The sequence below is a fragment of the Streptopelia decaocto genome (assembly GCF_964273445.1).
Source record: "Streptopelia decaocto genome assembly, chromosome: 1".
Lineage (NCBI taxonomy): Eukaryota > Metazoa > Chordata > Aves > Columbiformes > Columbidae > Streptopelia > Streptopelia decaocto.
Genome location: NC_138663.1, coordinates 187,947,050 through 187,970,889, shown reverse-complemented (window position 1 = coordinate 187,970,889; position 23,840 = coordinate 187,947,050). Strand labels below are relative to the sequence as shown.

Genomic DNA, 23,840 nt, shown 5'->3' with positions numbered 1-23,840 from the left:
ATAAAATGTGGTCTAGTGTAAAGATATTTCTCTTAAAGTGGTTTGGCAGCATTCTCAGTGATCCCACAGGGAAGAGCAGCTAGGACTTGTTCTCCAGCTCTGAGCCAGCTGTCCGTGGGCTGACCAGGGGTGTGTAGCTCTGTGTACTTTGGCTCTGCACCAGTGAAGGCACGGACTAAGCTGTCCTTGGCTGCCTGCAAACCTGTGGTGTAGAGCTGCAGAATTTGACGTAGAGGACCAGGAGCTCAGGAATGGAAGATATTAGGAAAAGATTCTTCACCCAGAGGCTGGTGGAGCCCTGGAACAGGCTCCCCAGGGAGGTGTCATGGCCTCAAGCCTGACAGTGTTCAAGAAGAGACTGGACAACACCCTCAGACACATGGTGTGAACTGTGGGGTTGTCATATGCAAGGACAAGAGTTGGACTTGTGGATCCCTTCCCACTCAGGACATTCTATGATTCTATGACTCTGTGAGTGCTAGAACAGTGCTGTATAAGTGCTGGTGATGGCTGGATGAAGATGGAGGAATGCAATGCATGTGTTTTGCTAGGTAGATTCTCTATCACAGTAGAGCCATCTCCCTTGCAGATTGTGGGAATAAACACAGGGAAGAGCAATCACACACCAGCTAATTTTACACACATTCAGCAGAGACATCTACATTTGAGCTTGCCATCCTAGGGTCCTTTTACAGGTGGAAAGAAGTGAACATGATGTCTCTCATCCTAAGACCAAAAAAAGAGAGTCTCATTTCTGTCTGTGAGGTATAAACAAAACCTGTGGTGATAAACTCAAACCCAGACTTTTTGTAGACAGATTCTTAGTCAAATGAGGGTGGGAGAGGTGAAGTAGGTGACAAAAAAAGGGAGTACTGAAGGGCTAGTTCAAAAATTGGCTTGAGATGCTTGTGTTCCTGTGACTTGTCAGATGATGGACTCTGACATACTATCTGGATCACACGCAGATTTTACCTGAGTCTCCCCTATTTCATGCATGTGATATCTGTGGGGAAATCCTGTATCTCATGCTCTCACCTGGTTCTCCTGAGCACTGAGCTGAGTTTTCTGTCTGAAGCAGCTGATACATGTCAGCACAGTTCCCTTCTGCAAGGGTGGTCAGCAGCACCTTCTTGGTCCTGTAAAGCCAGAGCAAGCAAATGGCCTTGGTGTTCTATGTGAGGTCTCATGGGCATTCAGTAGCCCCATCCTGTGGCTCTTCAAGCCCTTCAGCTGATCAGTTGCCACTGGCCCACCATGGCTGTTGAAGTATGATGGAAGAATTTAATGCCTTTTCTAGAAACGTGAGGAGAGTAGTCCTTGGAAAAATGTAGTTTAAAACATCAAAAAAAGTTAAAAACTTTAAAATTAACAGTCTTTTTCTCCCTACTGAAACTGATATGCAAATGCAAACCATAGGCTGATTGTCATAGTCTCCCTCTGTCTGAAAACAAAAGATGTCTCTTTCCTTTAGGGCCCTATTATTTTCTTCAAGGACTATATTGAACCTCATTTCAATCCAAGTATACAATAGGTATTTACTGCCTATGATAAGCAGATAATGTAAAATGTGCATTAAGTCTTAAAGATAGAAAACCTCATTATTTTAAAACAAATCACAAGATATCGTTCAATCACCTAAGGAAAAGTAACATAAGGAAAGACATACAGACATCAGGCAGTGGGGAAGAAGATGGGATTTAAAAAAAAATGTACTTCCGAAACCAATTAATATTTTTTGTCTGGTCTATCAAGAAGGGTGATCATGTTGATCCCTGGGGTTCATAGACAGGAAAGGTTAATGAGGATGAAGGTTAGATTAATGTAAATAACTTTGGGTGCAAGGGACACAAACCACTATGAATTTACGATATCAAAGTCAAACCAGAGCCATCTGATAGCTTTCTGTGATAACTGATTATCTAGAAAAAGGAAATATGATAAACCTAATCAATCTGTATTTTCAGCAGGACATGTGAAATGGTGGCATGTGGAGAATTACTGTTTCAATTCAGGAGGAAGGGAATTTTCAGTAGTAGCTAGGAAGTTGCTAAAGCCAATATCACAATAAGTTGCACAGAAACTAGAAGCATCAGGCTCAAGGACAGTAACTAGCTGAACTTTTAAATGTATTTTAACTCCCATGCTTTGGCACAGACTACGATTGTGATTATTAGAGCATGAGCTAAACTTGAGGAAACAGTGCCAATGCAAAGGGCAATCAGGAAAATAAACAGATGAACAGAAAGACTCAAAAATTTTTTTCCATGAGATGTGAACTTGCTGATCACAGCATGACCATCAGATGCCAATGTAATCCAGCTGTGACAAAGATGCATTTGTTTCTAGTCTGTATCAGATGATGTTTCCAGCAGAGATGAGGAATTACCTTCCTAGAACAGGGCTTTTTTACCTGAGCAAGAACACTGGGAGAGGATATACTTGCTGTCTATAAATAGATCAATGATAGAAACAAGTGAAGGAAAATACTAAGTCTAGGGAAAGTTTTGATGCAAGAACCAAAGTGTTTGGACTGAATATGAATAAAATTAACCTGAAAATCAGGAAAAAAAGGAAACCATTTGTGAAGTGTGATTCTGTAGTAGTCTTCCAGAGAGAACAGTATGAACAAAATACTTAGCCAATGTTAAAGTGAATCTGGATCAGATTATAAATAGGAACGTGTCATATGTATGCCCATAGCAGCAAGGGCTTGACCCTGATGCCCTTGAGGCTTTTCTTAATTTTATGATCCAGTTTTACTAATCCTTGTCAGATAGTAGATGTAGGATCAGAAAGATGTTAATGACTTTTTTTCAGTAAGGTATTTTTTTGTATTTCTGTAAAAATTCTCTGAAGTCAGAATTCTTCTTGTGCAGTAATATGACTCATCACCACATTCTGGAATATTGTATCATTTAACAAAGCATTTCCAGTGCCTCGTTCAGAATGTTTCATACTTTTATGTGAAATCCTTTGTTGGGTCCACAATGAAAACATAGCAGTTGATTAGTCATCATGATATAGGAACTTAGGGAGATTCACAATTAGTAGGACTAACATCTGGTCTACAGCAGATCAGGCTTGTGGAAGGACTCTGCTTTCATTCCCATTTTTCTCCTGCAGCACCGAGTCATCCCTGAAAGGAGGGATTATGAAGGTATTACTATCAGAATAGCAATAGACTTCTCTTAGTTTATATATATCTATTAAGTATTTTTAATTAAACTGTTCAACTATATACTTTAAATTGGGAAAGACAAATTAAAAACTTAGCAGGTGTGGTTCATCTCACTTTATGTGTTTGTATTGTACACACTTTTGAAGTAGTTAGATTATGCTCCCTGTTTGCTCAGTGGAAAGACTTTTAAGGCATGATAAATCTGACCAATTTTACCCATCTACATTAGGGTAAGATAAATTGCAATCTAGAGTTTCCCATACCCCAATAGTCTTGAATTATTTTATGTTCAAAAATATGTACATAAAATCCCTACTGTTTTCTTCACAGAATCACAGAATGTTAGGGATTGGATGGGACTTTGAAATATCACCCAGTCCAATTCCCCCACCGGAGCAGGAACACCCAGATGAGGTTACACAGGAAGGTGTTGAGGCGGGTTTGAATGTCTCCAGAGTAGGAGACTCCACAACCCCCCTGGGCAGCCTGTTCCAGTGTTCTGTTACCCTCACTGAGAAGAAGTTTCTTCTCAAATTTAAGTGGAACCTCCTGTGTTCCAATTTGCACCCATCATGCCTTGTCCTATCATTGGTTGTCACTGAGAAGAACCTGGCTCCACCCTCATGACACTGACCCTTTGTATATTTATAAACATGGATGAGATCACCCCTCAGTCTCCTCTTCTCCAAGCTAAAGAGACCCAGCTCCCTCAGCCTTTCCTCATAAGGGAGATGCTCCACTCCTTTAGACATCTCTGTTGCTCTGCGTTGGACTCTCTCCAGCAGTTCCCTGTCCTTCTTGAACTGAGGGGCCCAGAACTGGATGCAATATTCCAGATGCGGTCTCAAATGCAGTTGCTTCTTCAGTATTTATTTTCAACATCTCTACTTTCTTGTGTCTCACTAATATGAGAAAAGTGGGTTTTGATTGCTATAAATGGAGCCTTTTTTCCCAAGTGCTCATTTCTACAGAGATTTTTTTCTTCCCGGTAAGAACTTGCATATGTGTCTCATGCAGAGCATCTTAGCTCTTCTATGAGAGCATTCATGTATAAAGGAGCATCCAGTAGAAAATCAAAGTTCAGTTAATGCAATGCAATCTGTTCTACCTCCTTGCCTCCTGCCTTCCTTCCTCCCTGCCTCCATCTCAGCAAAAGGCCTCTTTGAGCCTTTCACAGCCTGAGACAGGCCAACAATTTGCTTTTCATTGGTGTTTGGGCAACTAGTTAATTATTGAACTGCCAACTTCTCTGCTTTCTGTAGCATCATTGATTGAACCAGGATTCCATGTAAACTGTGTAATCAGTGAATTTCTTACTATCTGAAGCGTCATCCCGATTTAATGTACCCTGTCTTAAATTTTCCATTTTTCAATATCCTTTGTACTGCATACTGGTTGAAGGTTGTGTTGGCATAGCACAAACATGGCTGGGCAGCTCTCACTACCTTATGCACCTTATGGGATCTCTCAAAAGGAAAGATTATTTTCCTGTTTAATATGATTAAAAATACAAAGCTTTTCATGCTTTTGTAGTGTTTGGCTGTTCAAGCATGCATCTACAATAGCATTACAGTACAAATCAGGAGTGTGTGTGCAATGCGCATTTCTTAATTGCCTGCATTTGCTGTACTGTGTTTTGTAGCCTGAAGTGGTTTTGGAGTACCCAGCTGGGTTGTTTTTGGATGAAGGTAACCTGGAAACTGCTCTGCAGGAGCACACCTCTTGTAATCCAGCTACTCATCAGATTCTGGTCCATGGGTTATTGTAGATATTGAGTCCTTAGCTCTATGGTTTCTAAAGTAGTTGTAGGTACTATGGCTTGAAATTATTATAACTGGCTACATATTATATTATGCACAGGGGTATGCTTAACCTCCTTTTCCACCTAACAAGCCCAGAATATATGTAAGCCATCTAGCTGCTTACATGACTTTGTACCGGTCTAAAAATCAAAGACAATATTTTAACAAAAATCAGTCACTGGATTTATTGTTCTTCCTGTCTTCCTGCATTTAAGCTTGAGATGCCTCTGATCAGTCTAGGAGTGGGGCTTTAACAAATCCTGAGCTAGTTTACAAAGGCTTCTGTGGCTCTGAGAGCATTTTGATGGGCGTCTTTATGGAAATCTGTTATAAGTTTTTGCTATATCTGTATAGCTCTTCAGTCAGTTACTTAGAAATGAGGCATCTCTCCAAACTCTTTACTTTGAACTGCCTTCTGTTAAAACAGGCACTATTTGAAATGGTAGGCATCTGTTTCACTGTTAGATATTGACCTAATCACTGTAATTGTATGTGGCCTCCTGACAACTGCTGTCCTCATGATAATGGTGAAGCAGAGCAACTTTACTTTCTGGCATATCTATAGCTTGACATAGGAGGATGTTGTTACACAAAGTATGTGAATTCACTTTTCTGTTGTTCTCGTCCATTTTGATCTTAGAAATGGGATTTCTCCCAGAATAAGTTTTCTTTAAATTATTGAAAACGTTATTGTACTTTGATGCTGGATATTTACATATTATACTGTACTGACAGAATTTCCAAAGACTTGGTTGTACAGAAGCAAATGCCAATCCCAGAAAAAATGCTTAAGAAGTGTATCTGAAGCTGTGAGTTGACAGCTTTTTAAAGTTTTTAATTTGTCCTTATGTTTCTGTATCTATATTTAAAATGGCCTAGGAAAAAAAAGTACAGTTTTTAGCCATATCTGGAATAAGTAGGAAAAAAAAAGGTGGATATACAGACAATCCATTTTTTTATATTTATAGTCCAATGATGACTCTCATTCATGTATACAAATGTCTTGGCATCACTGACTTTGTGTTTTGTTCTAGAGCAATTTGAAGTTTAGTGTTGCACTTCGAAATAGTCCATAAAAGATGACTTCTGTCAGTTTTCCCTTGTGCCTGTTCCTTCGACTCAGCAGTATTACCCACAGTAAAAATTATCTGTTGTATGTTTCTTATGTGAAGAAAGCCTGATATCAAAGTTACTGTCTCTTCTTCAGGCGACAGCTATTTTCTCTCCAAAACAGACTATGAACAGAAAACTGGCAAAGAGCTGGTTAATGAAACCCACAACATACTAAGTTGTTCTTTTAAAAAATCAAACGCTAAAGTACAGTCTAAATCTAACTGTGCTAAATATGTTTAAAATTTGTCCAATTGACACAATATTTATTAATACCTCAGTCTGTTAATATGATGTTAATTCTGGTCAGAAAGTGTCTAGTACTATGGCAGTGAGAGCGCAGGAGCTGAAGCAAAGATTGCTTGAAAAAAGAGTAATTAGTTGGCATTTGTAACTGTGTGTGTTACGTTAACCAACACTTGCAATTTTCTATGGGGCTTAGACTAAACAATTACCCTGACAACACTCTTCCTTCTCTTTTGCTGTTTCTTTTTTTTTTTTTTTTTTTTTTTAGTTTTTCTGTTTATTTCTCTAAGATTTGGATAAAATGTACCTTAGGTCTTTTGCTGTGCTTTCTTTTGTTGATTGTTAAGGCTTAGATTGCAGTATATTGATGTAGTAAACCCCCCTATTCTATGTTGCATTGTATAAAAACACAGGATATAGTTTTAAAAAGGAAACAACTGTAGCTGGTATTTTTATATCAACTTTATTAACATTTATCTTCTAAGTGACTACATTAAAACATTCTTTCAATATTATGTCAACCAAACTAGTTGGATTCCTTGTATACAAACAGGTGAAACCCAGCTTAATTTCTATAGGTAACCAACAATAGGAAGATTGTGTTTATAAAGTAAGAACTAGATATTTCATTTTAAATCCTTCTTTGTTGCAGTTTTCTGTTCTACAAGATTCCAATTTTATAGCTCAAATGGTGCTTTTTATTATGTTTGCAGACTACTGGAATAAAGGAGGAAAACTTTTATTTGTGCGCTTTTGAGTTGATACTCATCTCTGTAGTAGAGCAATTTTATATTTACCATTAAACATGCATTTAGAAACAGACATAAAGGGACTTATTCATACCTCAGAAGTGTGTTCTTGTGCTTTCAGCACACTTTGGATGAGGTTCTATATGTATTTCCCAAATCCAAGGAGATATCAAATGGATCCAGTTTAATCTGTGGCTGAGGTACAGCTAAAAGCTCTTAGGAATGACTGGATAAATACACATAAATTGACCTTACCCCTGAAGAAATGCAAAGATTCAAAATTTTTTCCACCATAAATTTGAATGCCCCATTTTGTCCCTCCATCTCTTGGCTGAAGTCATCAGTCCGCTGAGTCTTTAAAAATGTGGCACCCCAAGAGTTTCTCTTCCCCCAATGAATCTTGTTTCCCCCATCTTTTCCTGCATTGGAATTTCTCTCTCCTCTTCTGTGTTCTGATTTGAACAGCTGCACTTTATCTTCTTGGTGGATGCTGAGGAGTTCTGATGATTCCTCAAAATAAAGGTGTCTGACCAAAGTCTGCCTCCTCCAGTGACTGTCCCCAATGATGAGATGTGCCTTTCCTGAGGAATGGGTCTTAATTCCTCCTACATCTTCCCAGACCTTCCTTTCATAGCCTGACATCATGGAAGCAATAACATTAAGGAAGAATTATGGCTCGTAATAGCCATTGTATTAATTAAAAATTGTCAGTTAGCCTTACAGTTCCCTGTGCTGCTGCAAAGATGGGCTGACAACTAAGGCATCAAGACCACCAGGTTGTAAGTCATTCAGTTCTACTTGCCTTGTCCATCTACATGGTCCCATGATTCACTGTGTCAGCCTTTCAAGAGTTGTTGCTGGTATAAGACTTCTGGAGTGAAAAAGTCTCGCTTAGCTCCTCTTGCGTTCCCTAAATCTTCCCAGGATTTTAATAGTCTTATACACTCTTCCACAGTATACGTCCTTCTCAGACTCATAACTTCAAGCAAGTGTAAGGCTGCCTGCCTCTTTAGAAGCCACTAGAGCTAATAAGGTTGAAAACATAGACAAGCAGGTACCATTTGAGAAGGTGGAGTATCCTGCCTTGCCTTCAGCTGCCAGTCCAAAAGACTCAGGTTTCCCACAGGTCTTGTATCTGCCCATGCAGATGTCTTGATAGCCCAGAATGTCCCAAATGGTACTAGATGCCTCTGTTTAAGCAACTGCATCTTAGGTCTCAAGTGGACATTAACACTTCTGACATCTAATGTATTGTGTCAGGATCCGGAGCTGCTTTCTGCTCTCTAGGGGTGGGATTCAGTTGCTTGATCTTAGATATCTGCTGCCATTCACCTTGTTGAATGCCCATGACATTTGCACTGGCTCACAGGTTTGACACAAGATGCACAATGACCCACATTCTTCTGTAGTAGCAGGTCTAGGTTATGCAGGATGTTTCTCAGACCTAAGTTGGCATTAGTGTTGGGATTCAGTTGCTACTGGGCTATAATATTTTTTTTCAGCAGTCTGCAAACTGAGCAATTACTCTTGAATCTAGCAATGATATTGTGAATCTTCCTGCAGCTTCTGTGGATCAGGACTAAGCCATGGTTCTTTTTGGAGCTGTTAGCTCTTTCTTGCCTGGTGCAGCCTTCTCATAAGCTGTGTAGGTCTGAGGGTAGTCCACAGTTCTTTCTGCCAGGGTATAGCTATTCCTCAACTTGCTCAGTACTTAATATTCTTCTATTTGGTACAAATTATGAGATACATAAGTGTAAGTAGGATTATGTAGAGCCAAGTTCAAAATTCCTGAAGATGAATGGGACCACACAAGAGGGATTCCCATCAACAATGACACCCCGCCTTCTCTATTGCAGTTTTTGGTGAGAATCTGTTTGCTATAGCAGTGCACTGTAATCATTGCTTTTGTGGCTTGTTTTACTATCGGACTTCAGTTGTTACGGTTGAATGATTTTTTATCTGCAAAAATCATGCAAAAGCTACTCCAAAAATTACTGGATTAAAGTTTATTTAGTATGCAGTTTCAGTGATTTTTGCAACTTGAGCATTACTTGTAAAGGTGTATAATTGGAATCACATCCTTCAGTCATTTCTGTTACATGTGCATGAAGTGGAGCATTTCAGGCAGGTTATACAAAATGAGATAGTTTGTAGTGATCGCTTTATACTGGGTATGCATGCAAACACAGCTGATCTCACATAAACAGTTATAGACAGATTAGAAAAAGAAGAATTCCATATGCATATCTAGTCAAATTGTAATCTAAACAGTTGTCTGAAGATTGAAAACTGGTACCTTCACATATGTATTGCTTTTTTGCACCCATCTAGAGGGTTGACTAGAACTTTCCATCTTATTCCATAGTGCATTATTATTGATTCACATATCTAATCTCAGAATGATTAAATATAATAGCCAAGGTTATAGCTGAGTAAACTCAGGTTGTCATGTAAATGACTGAGCTAGATTTGGGCATGAAGAACTCAAATGTTTGGTTTAAAAAAAAATTGCAGAGATCACCTCATTTTGGGTTGCATTTGCTGTTATAGCACAGAGCTCTGATACAATAATTTTGTTTTGACCTTGCTTAATGATGCTCAGCACACACACGTCTTGTTTCATGCCATTGTCTGTTTGACCGTCTGAAGTTTTTGCAGTCCTTAAACAATGTTGCTTACTTTATATCATTATTTTTGTTTGATCCTCACTCATTTGGGGTTGCTGTGTTGTATGATTTCTGACAGCTTGTAATATATTGTTTGCATATACATTAACTGAATTTATAATTCCTGTGCCAACTATGTAGGACCAAACACCTCCATATTACTCATGGGTATCCTCCACTGGTGGACATTTCTTAGAATTCCTTCTTTGCTGTTGCTACCCAGTGGCTGTTGTTTCGAACAGAGGAGCTCACAATGGGAAGAGTTATCCACCAGCACATTCATCCAGAAATATCTTCTGGAGCCATTACATGGGTGATGTACCTGGGCACTACTGTGGTTACTGTTTCTTTGCGAGACTGATAAGGGACCTGTCAATTTAAATGTGCAACCATGGAGATATTGTCTTTGGGTGCTGAAAAGGGAGAGGAGTCTAGTTTTTGTAGTAGTAATGTTTACTACAGTACATATTAAATAATTCTGTACAGATTGTTTAATGTCTTCTACCAGAGAGGGCTTCTTTCCTGTTGTTCTAACTTCTTTGAAGTGAGTTTCCTTGTGAACAAATTGGACGAGATCCTCATAGTATGCTCTGGGGACCACCTATTGTAATTGTTCTTCTGCCAAGCCCACACAGCTCTATTGATACTCTTAAATATGTTGGGCTTGGTAATAATGCCTTTCACTCTGTAATTTCTGGGTCACCGTGACAAGTCTCCCAGGAGCACCACATGCTCCTTTTCATACAGAGTGAACTGACTGACATTCCTTGGTTTTGTGATATGACGTGGACTCTACTGCTTCTGGAGGGGTAACATAGTGCAAACAAGGTGTCCATGACAGAACAGCATCCCCAGTCTGGGTACCTATGCCATTCTCTTTTGAATGCTGAATAGGTCAGGTTTTGTCCTGATCTCCACTGTCATTGCTGCACCTTCTTTAACATCTTGGTTAGAGGCTTAATCATATCTGTAAACATGGATATAAAATCATGGGAGAAAATAAACAGGAGAGATCTGAGCTCAATGCAGACGTGTAGAGCAAGGAACTTCCTATTAATTTTGCTCACTGTTAATAAGGTCATCATCATCGTATTTTACTTTTTACTATTTGACCTTGTGGCAGAATGCAACCCCCCTCTCTCCCCATCCCTCCTTCAGTTTGGAAGGAGTGGGCACATCTCCCTCTTTCTCTGCTACTTGAAGCTAACAGCTTCTTTTGTTTGGCCCCAGAGCACCCTGGCCAGGGCCATTAGAAGAAGGGAGTGCCGAGCCACTGGGCGCCTGCGGCCAGTGTGGGGGATGATGGAAGGCTTCAGGGGCATCCCACAAACAGTGTGGGGGTGCAGAGAAGCTTCTAGAATGCCTACAGTCAGATCTGATCAGCCAGTATAAAAACAGGATTCTCGTCGAGACTCCGCCCATTGTGTGGGTCTCTCGGAGCACGAGCAAGATGCTGCCGCTGAGAGCCCCCCTCCCCGGGATGGAGACTCCGCTTGCCTTGCCGCCACGGGTGTGAGTAAAACTTCTCGCACAATCGCGAGTGTGTTTTCCTTCCGTGCACATTTGCATGTGTACTATAAATTATTTCCTCGCACAATCGCGAGTGGCTGCCGAGAGCCCCTCGCACAATCGCGAGTGTATTTTCCTCCCATGCTTTCACATAAGCACGTGTACTTTAAATTATTTCCTCGCACAATCGCGAGTGGCCACCGAGAGCCCCTCGCACAATCGCGAGTGTATTTTCCTCCCGTGCTTCCACATAAGCACGTGTAGGATTCCGTGCACACTTGCACGTGTAAGTAAATTAACCCTCGCAGGATTACGAGTGTATTATAAATTTACCCTCGCGGAATCGCGAGTGTACACTTCCTGTACTCACTATGAGTGCGTGTATCTCTTTAAAAAAATAATCCTGCACCGTGTTTGGGCAAGTGTGTACTTCTCTGGGACTCAGGGCCGGCTCCGGCATTGTTTTGAGTGAAGCCACGTGCATGCACACTGTGGACCGCCTGTTGTATTAGTTGCTGCCCCTCAATCATTTTCCTCAACTGATATCCGAACCTATATTTAAGTCACTTTTGGAGTGCTAAAACCCTGTTTCTCTTTCCGGTTTAATAAAAGTTGTTTTGGACTCTGTTGTCCCTTAAATTAACCTCGGGGTGCCTCCGTGACAGACCTGTTCATCAATTCACTTAGAATTGTGCTCCCAAAGTTATGGCTTATGCTTGTTTCATTATTCTTTCAGCTCTGTTGGAGTCTGGCTGTGCATTAACACATCATCTGTTTGTGAAATTACATGGATTTGATCAGCCTCTGATAATTTTTCCATGTTTGTATGACATTAATGTTGCAAAACTCTGGAGCACAGTGAAATCCCTAGGTGGTGGGTGCATGTAAAGCAGTATTGTTGCCCCGTAAATGTTGGAGGAAATTCTTCCCAGCCTTGCCCTGATAACAAGACAGCATATGCTAAATCTGTTATGCCAAACCAGCATTTTTGCAACAACAGGTGTGGTTTATTGTGTAACAGCATTCATTGCTCAAAAATGTTAGTCTGTAAATCCTGCTGTCTGTTTTTATGATAGGCCAGATTGGAGCATCAGAAATGCCTGAATTTGTGCAATTATTTGTTGCTCCAACGAGATTTCTCTGTGGTTTGTGGATATTTTCACTGCTTCTGTGGCTGAAAGTCAGGACTCATAAACACTTTGGCGTGAATGCTCCTGCAATCTAATTTCTTCTGGGACCTCAGTTGGGGAAAAACCTCTACTCATTTAGCTCCAGGTGGATTAAGAATTTCTGGGGTTTCTGAGTTAATCGTTAACACCACAGCACAGGTCTTCTACTCTGGGTGCTTTAAATGCAGGGATTAGGGGTATTGAGTAACCTGGGTTCTCCATTCTGTCAGTTCCACCCAAAATTATAGATTATCTTCAGCATCTTCCCAAGCTGCATTGTTAGTTTAGCTAGTTAGATTAGGCTCAGCATTTTTGTCACTTCCATATCCATCTGGCACACATATTGATGATGTGCTTTAGTTTTATTTGTGTTTACGTCTATCTCTTGTTAAGAAAATTTTTCTTCCTAACACAGTGTTTTAATTATATTGAATCAGGCTTTTTTGCTTGTTTAGCTTCTGCCAGCTGCTCTGACAGTTTCCAAAGCAATTATTTTCATGTGCTTCTACAATTTTTCCCTGGTATCAGATTCCTGTCCTTTCTGTGTGCCCACTAAACCATCAGAAATACATTCTCCCCGTGAAACACATGGAATAGGAAACATGGGTCAGCATTGTGTAGAACAAGTATTTCTAAGTGGTATTTCTAAGTTGAGGGGGTCATTATGCAGAGATGCGTGTTTTACTTCCCTCTATGAATCTACCAGAAAATGAGATGATGCATCAAACACAGAAAAGTGCTTGGCATTAGTCACCTCTTCCAGAATTTTTCCCCTTAAAGGTACTGGAAATGTTCCTCTTTTATTTATTAGTTTAGATATTTTAGATATTTTGATTGTATATATAAACTTTTTTTTTTTTTTTTAATGCTGGTGTCATTAAGAGTGTGTATGTGACCGTGATTGTCCTCCTTACTGTATGACTTTTGAGAGCAGCAGATTTATCTGCCTTCTCTCGCAGCTTCTGCCTTAGTGCAGGGGAGAGCTGTGAGTTCAGGGCCTTTTGAAGCTCTGTTCTGCAGCTCGAGATCCTCGTGCAGGCCGTCTGCAACTGTGTCCTCAGTTGTTTTGTTTTCTTCTCTATCCAGTCTGTACAAACCTTCATGAGACCAAAGGTTTTGAGCCATAATGGATTCCTTCTCCTTACCAGTACTATTACAAATGTTGTCTTTTCCAGTTTCTAGCATTCATTTAATCTCAGTGCTCAGACTGGGCATTATTTTATCGGTTTTATGTATTTTATATATGTATGTGATATATCAGTTTTATGTGAGTTTTATGAGAGTTTAATTTTTTTTTCCTCATCACTATTTCTAGCACCATGTTACTTCTTTCCAACCAGAGTTTGACTTGAAATCCGTTAATGTTCCTTTTGATTTTTGGACTTGTAATGCATTCAGTTGCCACAACCTTTATGACTGTTCCCATTAAGGATTCCTCCAAACTCATGGTGCTTTTTTTCATCCTCCTTGTTCAGTACATTTTTCTGACAATTATCAGCTCTTGCAAAGTGGTGTCATTGTCTTGGTTTGTGCTGTTTACTACAGCTTGTGCATTTCTTTGTGCTTGCTTTTGTAAATTACAACTAAGTTCTCCATGTCTTCTTCCCTTGTATCTTTTTTGTTGGTATTTTGCGTACTTGAATATGTCAGCATGATTGGAGCCTGGCCTGTCCTCCCAGAGGTTCATGCTCTGGTAGAGAGTTTTGCAGGTCAGTCTCAGTTCTGGAGCTTTTATATGTTTGTGTAGAATCATAGAATCGTAGCTCCAGCATGCCCAAAACAATTTCCATAGCAATTATTATGTCTTGGTCTTCCCCTAAATACTGCCTGGGTGTTGTGTCCCGGATTCCAATCAGTCAAGTCTTTTATCAGGGACTGTTTTAGCTCCCTTCAGTACTGCAAGATTGTCTCTCAGCTTTAAATCACTCAAACTGCTCTGTACTTTTAACTTCTTTCTGTACTCTATTTAAGAATCTCTCATATCTTTAATATTCACATGGGTCACAACATTCCTTGAACTATTTTAGTGCAGTTCTGTAATTAATCTTTTCTGTCAGAGGTAATGGAAAATGATTAAACACATCAAGTGTCTCAGAAGCACTTGTTGTCAGAAATAAAGCTATTTTTATCTCATCTCTCATTGCTTCTCAAAGTGAAATGCTGCTTAATTCTTTTGCAGATGACCTTTATATTTTCAGAGACCGTTACGTCTTGGGAGACTTCGAACTGCTTTCCCAGCCCACTGGTCTCTTGGCACATTGGTTTATTTGGGCAAGATGTTGACTCTAGAGGTCATGCCAACCTGCCTGGCTGCTCAGTGGCGGGAACAGGCACTTTTCATCTCCCTCTCATCTGGGCTTCAAAAACGGCTTGGGCGAGTTGAAGTCTGGAAGCTTTCCCCTTTGCTGTGTGTGTGAATTGTTCAGATGCAGGTGATTACAAAAATGAGGTGAGACAGGTCCCCCCGAAGGTGTTCGCCTGTGTTTGCACAGACTCTGATGGTGACAGGGGATTTGCAGAGCACGCTGCCCAGTCCTGTTGCCGGGGCACAGGGCACCTGCCCGGCAAGTGGCCTTTCGAGGCAGGGTGAGTCTGAATGAGGCTTCACTCAGGGCTTGTGCCATAACCTCTGAGCCTTCTGTACTTCAAAGGAGAGGTTTCCTATAGCAGTTACCTGACATGGTAAGATCAAGGGGTTTTGGTTTTCTTTTGTCACATCACGGTCACTTTGTGTCTCTCCCCTGCGTATCTATCTGTGATAATGTTCACTTATGCTTACATGTACAGTATGTGAAAGTACAAGCTTTCTCAGACTTTCATCTGCTAGAACATTCAAAATCAAAGTGTAAAAATAACTCTTATCTGGTTACTTATCTTTGTTTGTTTGTTTGATTTTGTTTTTATTCTTTCTAATACTTTTGTAGTACCTGCAATGCATCTTGATACCTGAGGCTTAGCTTCATGCTTACAGGTTGCATTCTTATTCTCATGCTAGCTAAGCTCCTTTATTTTGCCTGTGCTGGGGAGAAATGCTCTTTTTTTTTTTTTTTTTTTATGTAGCTGCTGTGCCTTCAAACGAGTATTTAATGACATCTTTGGAGGTTTTCTGTAGAGGTGAGTATCGTACCAAACAGAGGCATTGTTGTGGACTTAATACACTGCTCTACAACCTAAGGTGCCTGGTTTAATTTTTCTTCTACACATGTCATAATATCTCTGTTTCCTATTCCTAAAATAGGAATGGTGTTGCTTCCTGCCTTATGTATGGCAGGCATAAAGCCATTCATGTTCATGAGGCATCAACATGTTACTGTGACCAGCACAGTGTGAAAACAGTGACTTAATTGTACTGAGAAAGAAATCAGGACAAAATAGTGTAGTTAGGTGTGTGGTCAATACTTAATGCTATAATTATAGCAGACTTTACATTAAGTGGTTATAGATGGAAGCATGCTCACTTGTCATTCTATGTACCATTTACAATCCTAATTCTTGTCCCAGGTTGTTGAAATTGGTCAAAAATAACAAATTTATTGAATTGATCATCTGTGGTATTGTTGACCAACAGACTCTAAAAGAGAAAACTAGAAAAATTCATATTTTGGAAGGAATTACAGATGAAAAAATGCAGTTATTACATGACTAATTTATTATCTATAGCAAAGTCCAGTACTGTATACATTAAGATATTATATTACCAGTTTGGAAATACGGGAAGACCAGTAGCAATTTCTAAATAGCTGAATCTGTTACTCAGCGTTAAGAACATAATTAGCTTGTGAAAGAAAATGTTTGCCCAGAGATTCTGTGAGTAAAACCTACTTGACTTTGGATCTAAGGGTGAAACATTACACAAAATGTGACATCCTTTATTGTAGCTTTTGATTTAAATACTTGCTGTTGATGATACAGGGGAAAAAACACATTGTATTTTCCTCTTCTTGGTACAAGGCACATTCTGACTATTCATATACTAGACTTTCCCATGTAATTCATATAATTATATCCATTTCAGAAGAGCTTTTGATGTAGGACTGAATAATGACGTTTTTGTTGGAGGTACATTGGCCCTGTTTCTAGTAATCAAAAAGCCTTTGCACATCTTTTCCAATTAACTCTTCTTTTTTGTATTGCTAAATGAGTTTCAGTAACTTTCCTATTCAGTTTCATTAACATGCAAATAGAGAGTTAATACAGGATAGTTCATCTGAGCGTGGAGAGCAGGTTATTTGTGCAATTTATTTGTGGAATGAATGGAATTATTATTGGTTCAGAAGACACACAACTTAAAATTGAGACAACTTGTTCTAGGGGAATGAACACAAATTATGGAATCATGATGTTCCCAATTATAATTCTTTATTTGCTCTTGTGAAGGTTATGCATCGTGATAGGTGTAAGTACTGCAAATTTGCAGGATGATAAATATCAGTGCCAGACACAGGAAGGTCTTAATGATCTTGGGCAGGAATTTAGAGGAACAGTCAGACAAACAAATGTCTGTGTATTACTAAATTGACTTCAGCTAATGATTCTTGGACTATGTAGACCTGTCCTGCAATAGAGTAGGACATGACTGTGTCAGATTGTGAAGTCTATTTGCCTGCATTGAATTATTTCTGCTACCATTGCAGGAATTTGGACTTTGTAGGACTACCCCACACTATGGCATTGCAGGGGGCTTCTCTGCCTTGGAAAAATTTGTTTGACACTTCATCAAGGCTGAATTTTGGCATTATTGGCTTTGGCTCACACAGGGATATCTGGTAGGCTGATCTAATATGAAAAATATCAGAGTTTCACAAGTTGAGTATAGGTAGGGCATGGTCCAAATAGGTATATTGGGTGATAAAGTCAGGGGAAAAAGGAAGGGGAATTATCAGCTTGAAAACAGATCAGTGTTGGAGCCTGAAACCTGAGTGAAATACAGACACAAAAATGGGCTTAGCTAAGGACAAGCTACATCTTGAGACTTTTTTTCATTTTCATGGTGATATAAAACATGATTTTCTTAGCGATGTGAGGATTTTAAGGGTAAGGTAAATGCTGTTTAAGTAGGACCCCCTCAGTGCTCTGTGTAAAAGCACTGAGGTGTAGATTGCTACGATCTTAATCATGCTAGTTGTGAACTAAAACTAGGTACCAATAGGTAAGTCACTGAGATCAGGCAGTAAGATTTCACATAAATATAAAGAAACTGGTAGTAGGTTGGTTTCTACTGGTATTCCCTGTGTGTGATCTAGTTCATAGACATTAGGGAGGTTTCAGTTGTCCCAGCAAAGATACAGTGTCATTTGACCTACCCTAGGATATTCTATAATACCTGGCCTCTGTATGTTGGTCCAGAAGAGCCAGGTTTCCCATTGGGTCCTGAATCATGTTGGCCAGCCTCATTCAGGCAGAACACCTCAAAAAGGTCTAGGCACCAACATAAAATCCTACCGCTTAATTCATACAGTTAGTAGGACCTTGGCAGTGGACCTGCTGAGTGCGACTGTATGGCTCCTATACTGCACTGCGGAATAACCCACTGGACTCAATTAAGTAGATTGATTTGGAGTGGGATTCCATTGGCACAGTATAAGTAGTGCCATGTGAGACTTCCCAGGCTGTTAGGCCATCTTCATGGAAAGGGCCATGAAGATGATAAGGAGCCTAGAACATCTTTCTTATAACGAGAGACTGAACGAGCTGGGTCTGTTCAGCCTGGAGAAGAGAAAGCTGAGAGGGGATCTCATCAGTGTTTATAAATATCTCAAGGGTGGGTGTCAAGAGGATGGGACCAGACTCCTTTCAGTGGTGCCCAATGATAGGATGAGGGGCAGTGGGCACAGACTGAAGCATAGGAGGTTCCATCTGAACCTGAGGAGAAACTTCCTTACTTTACTTTGAGGGTGCCAGAGCACTGAAACAGGCTGCCCAGAGAGGGTGTGGAGTCTCCTTCTCTGGAGATGTTCAAGACCTGCCTGGAAGCATTCCTGTGCAATCTACTCTAGGTGTACCTGCTTTAGCAGGTGGGTTGGACTAGATGATCTCCAGAGGTCCCTTCCAACTCTAACCATTCTGTGATTCCATGACAGAGGCTTATATCCTTCTGGACTGGCAACAAGATGCCTGTGTTCAGGCAGCTGAGTGGAGTCTGAGGTCTCCAGTGGGAGCTTGGGCACCCAGCTCACATGTGGACAATGAAATACAACGTGTCTTCAGCTCGAAATGGGTCCCACCTGAGCAGTGGGATTCCCTTGCCTGAAGATAGTATAAATGGAAATTATCATTTGACACATCCTGCAGTATCCCAGGTGTTTCTCTGGGGCTGAGAGATGTGACTTATGATTTATGGTAGACTTTCTGAAAATGCAGTTAGAGGCTGGAATACTCTGAATTCTCTAAAACTGCATTAGACACCTAATTTTAGGCAAATGAATTCTGTCCCAGATTTCCATAGAGACTCCGCTTTGTCACTGGCTTCTTCTGGCTTTACTTCTATGTGTTTTTGAACTACTTCATTAATCTATGTTCACAGAGTCTAGGGACTTTGATGCACCATTTTCTATTTTTAGCTGTTATTTTATGGAAATAGTGTAATTCCACTTCATGCACACTCAAGGGACAGACATTTAAGTGGGCTGCTTCTTGCCTGCTTTCATCTTTCTGTAGAACATGTCTAAACTAAATAATAGGTTTCGTCTGCCACAGTTTCCTTGCTCCATGGCAGATAACTAAAATGCTGCAAGATCCCTCTGAACTGATAGGAGTAAGGAGTGCCGAGAGTTATGGGACAGGTCCTCCATGGTCCCCAAGGTGCTCTGTGGGTGGGCAGCACTCTGGCAAGTGCAGATGGCAGAGGTGAAATTGTGTGTTTGAGAGCATGCATGGTGGTATCTTAACAGCTGAGAGAGGAAATCTGGAGATGAGTCAGGTCCAACAGAAGACAAATATATGGCACCTTTATGACGGAAATTTTGGGTGTGCAAATTTGAGTCGCAAGTGGTGGCACATTCATTCCCCATGGTATTTTAAAAATAATACTTAAAGTGTTGGGTGTGTAGCATTTTGGTCATGGTATGTGATGGCTTTTGTTCTTTCATCAGTGTAGTGCAGCTTCAGCATGAAATAAAATTAACTCAGCTCTCATTTTTTGACATGAAACTTTGAAGTGGTTACTATATTTAGTTTTTCACTAGCATCAAAATTGCTTTTATTAATATACACAGATGGTAGGACTGCATCACATTTATTTGAGGTGTTGATGTATTTTCAATGAGAGTATGTACATTGAAGTTTGCAACTGAGGGTTTATTTAGATGCATGCACACAGGTGTCTACTGTGATTCAGAGTTTCCAAGATTGTTCTCTTTGGGTTTTGGTGACCACTCTAAAAGAACATGGGTCTGGTCTCCTCTGGAGCTGGTGTCAGACCTGCACAGATGTTTTACATACCCCATGGTGACTCAGAGTCAGCAGGTTTCTGTGTGGGGGGCAGCTGAACTGAGCCTTGATTATTGATCTTACCTTTAGTTGTCCTTCAATTCCAATTGTTTTTCTCCCAGCAGTGAGAATTAAAATTCTACAAGAACAGTAGAATTCATTATTTTTCCTGGGTAATTAACAGCCTCTCTGTCAAAGATGATTAATAATTTTAATTGCTTCATGTTCTTAGTAATGCTGGCAACTGGAAATCATTGTGGTTCAAAGCTTGAATGGTAAGAGTATACGAAAAGGAAACTGTGAACTGCAGCTATCAGTGCATTAATGATGTAAGTTGCCAACAACATACCAACTGTCTGTATGGCTTGTATTCCAGGGAGGGCTAAAAATGTGACAATTTGATTAATAATCTGTCATATATATTGATCATACCTGTGACTTTGTATGGTAAGAATGGAGGTTAATGTCGTCACAGAATGTATGAACAAATACTAACTGATAAGTCTTAAAATGCAAATGTAAACTGAGATAGTTGTTATGTAGGGTTTATTCTAATGAATAGTTCTCATATTTTTTTACTCTTTTATCAGTGACTTAGAAAAAAAGCATTAAATTTCTCTTAATGCGTAGATGGCAAAAAGATGAGATGCTGATTCATAGAGCAGTCAAAATTCTTTGATAAACTAGCTGTAAAGAAAAAATATGGTTTAGATGGTGAAGGGCTCTGGAGATATGGTAGTTTAGATGATGCTCACAGTGTAATACTATGGCCATATAAGCAGAAATAGTGTATTAAATTGTTTCTGGTTTTACTGCTGCATGACCACTGCTGGCATATTTTGTCCAATTCTGCTTCTGCAGTTTAAGACAGATGATGACAAATTGGAAGAGAATCAGAGGAGATCAGTGAGAATGGTTAGAAAGCTTGAAGCTATGCCTGAAGATAATGTGAGGCTCCAGGAACTTAATCCATTTAGCTTTCAAAGGGAACATCAAGAGACTGTTTCAACTGATTCTGTAAGATCATGGGAAAGCATTTGGTAGAAAAGATCTCACAGCAACAGGTAAAATTATGCCAAGACAAGTGGTTGAAATCTGAGGCTAGAGGTAAATAGCAAATTTAAATAAAACAAATTAAATTGAATTATTGGAATATTTTTTCAAGAGCTGTGATAAATTGTTTTTCACCAGACTTTTAAAAATACAGATTGGTACTTTTTCTTTTACTGTGTGTTCTGGTTCAAAGAGGAATAAGTTCAAAGGTGTTTGTATTACATTGTTTGAGAAATCTGAGCAGTTCTTAAAAACAGACCTTCCTTCTTTATATATATGTGAATCTACGGATGAAGTGATATGCCTATAATGAAAACATACTTTGAAACATATTTAGTTAAATGCATTTTCATTTTTGTAAATACTGGAAATATGTCTAAACTCAATACTAAAAGTTAATAAGGGTGTCTAGCCAGCTACTAAAAATGTGTTCACTACCTGCAATAGTGTCTCATGGAAAACAGAGATGCTCTTTTCTCTGACCAACTAGTAATTTCTAGTTGATATATTATATTAATATAGTATTAAAAGTTAATTTAGGAGTTGTAAACTGCTGATGAATGAATAAGACTGAGCCCTCAAATGCCATGTTTATGTGGTTACTACATGACACTGGATGTCATTACTTGAGACTAACTGTGTTGCTTAAAATGGAATTTCAGGTGCATTAATTACAGTCTTTCTTTTCAACAGGCCCACGCTAAAGTCTGGCATCTCTACAATGAACATTTTCGTCCAACTCAAAGAGGAAAAGTGTCCATTGCCCTTAGCTCCCACTGGATAAAACCTCAACGTATGACTGAAAAAAACATAAAAGAATGTCAAAAATCCCTTGATTTTGTGCTCGGCTGGTTTGCTAAGCCCATATTTATTGATGGTGACTATCCAGAGAGCATGAGGAGCAACCTTTCATCTCTGTTGCCTGAATTCAGTGAAGTTGAGAAGAAGTATATCAAGGGAACAGCAGATTTCTTTGCTCTTTCATTTGGAGCTACCCTGAGTTTCCAGCTCTTGGACTCCCACATGAAATTCCAGCAGTTGGAATCAATAAGCCTGAGGCAGCTCCTTTACTGGATAAGCAGTGAATATAACAACCCCCAGATATTCATTGTGGAGAACAGCTGGTTTGTTTCTGGTAGCACCAAAAGAGATGATGCCAAATATATTTACTATCTCAAAAAATTCATTATGGAAACTTTAAAAGGTAGGACTGAGGATGTGCTTGACAAAATCATAATGCAAAATAGCCTACAGAGACATGTTAAAGAAACAGGCTGAAAGCTAATTTTGTTGTGTAGCATTAATCTTGGCACTTGTAAAATGAGACTCTAAAGCCCTTTCCTGGGTTTGTTCTTTTCAGCTTTTGAGGACCCTTAATATCTGCAGATAGCATTTAGAGAGCATGATGCTTCTGCCTTTGAAGTCAGTAGGAAAATTTCCACTGTCTTTGATGGGAGAAAGTGCAAAACATGTGAACTATACTCTCAATGCACTTAGGGAACTTTATTGTGTTATTTATTAATAGTTGTTTTCCATATCTTAGATGTATGAATGCATATGTACAAAATGTAAGAAGATAGAGAGTTGTGATCAATGTGATAGAGTCTAGTTGAAGGTCTGTATCTAGTGGAGTGCCTCAAGGTTCAGTACTGGGACCAGTATTATTCAATATATTCATCAGTGATTTGGATGAGGGAATAGAGTGCACTGTCAGCAAGTTTGCTGATGACACGAAGCTGGGAGGAGTGGCTGACACGCCAGAAGGCTGTGCTGCCATCCAGTGAGACCTGGACAGGCTGGAGAGTTGGGAGGAGAATAATGTAATGAAATATAACAAGGGCAAGTGTAGAGTCTTACATCTGGGGAGGAACAGCCCCAGGTTCCAGTACCAGTTGAGGAACGACCTATTAGAGAGCAGTGTAGAGGAAAGGGACCTGGGGGTCCTGGTGGACAGCAGGATGACCATTAGCCAGCACTGTGCCCTTGTGGCCAGGAAGGCCAATGGCATCCTGGGGTGTATTAGAAGGGGGGTGGTTAGTAGGTCAAGAGAGGTTCTCCTTCCCCTCTACTCTGCCCTTGTGAGACCACACCTGAAATATTGTGTCCAGTTCTGGGCCCCTCAGTTCAAGAAGGACAGAGAACTGCTGGAGAGAGTCCAGGGCAGGGCAACAAAGACAATTAAGGGAGCGGAGCATCTCCCTTATGAGGAAAGGCTGAGGGAGCTGGGTCTCTTTAGCTTGGAGAAGAGGAGACTGAGGGGGGACCTTATCCATGTTTATAAATATGTAAAGAGTGAGTGTCACGAGGATGAAGCCAGGTTCTTCTTGGTTACAACCAATGATAAGACAAGGGGAAATGGGTACAAACCGGAACACAAGAGGTTCCACTTAAATTTGAGAAGAAACTTCTTCTCAGTGAGGGTAACAGAACACTGGAACAGGCTGCCCAGGTGGGTTGTGGAGTTTCCTTCTCTGGAGACATTCAAACCCACCTGGACACCTTCCCGTGTAACCCCATCTGGGTGTTCCTGCTCTGGTGGGGGGATTGGACTAGATGATCTCTTGAGGTCCCTTCCAAACCCTAACATTCTGTGATTCTGTGATATATATATGGGAAGGTAAATTCTATCAATAAGTGTTCCTCTGAAGAAAACATAAGGCTGAAAGAATACATTTTAAAATTAAGACCTGGAACCTTTTCATTATGCATCTTAGTGTTGCTCTTGCACAAATTTTACATTGGTACAGCTGTGGACATCAATCACAGTAATCTGAATTTACATTGGTTTAAGGAGAACTGAATGTTTTAGGTTATATAATCTAAATTATTTAATTGTTTAACCTGTTATTTTTTTCCAAACAATAAGGGAAATAAACTACCTTGTATGAGAGTTACTTTCTATTTTCCCATTTTCCTGTGGCAAAACAAAT

General features: G+C 39.9%; 1 protein-coding gene across 1 annotated transcript in view; it reads left to right on the top strand.

The window, feature by feature from the left end:
* Nucleotides 1–23,840, top strand: part of KL (klotho) — a 52,359-nt gene that overhangs the window by 13,613 nt on the left and 14,906 nt on the right. The window contains exon 2 of the mRNA XM_082065533.1: nucleotides 21,604–22,114. Within this exon, the coding sequence (XP_081921659.1) occupies nucleotides 21,604–22,114 (511 nt within the window). The remainder of the gene's footprint in view (nucleotides 1–21,603; nucleotides 22,115–23,840) is intronic.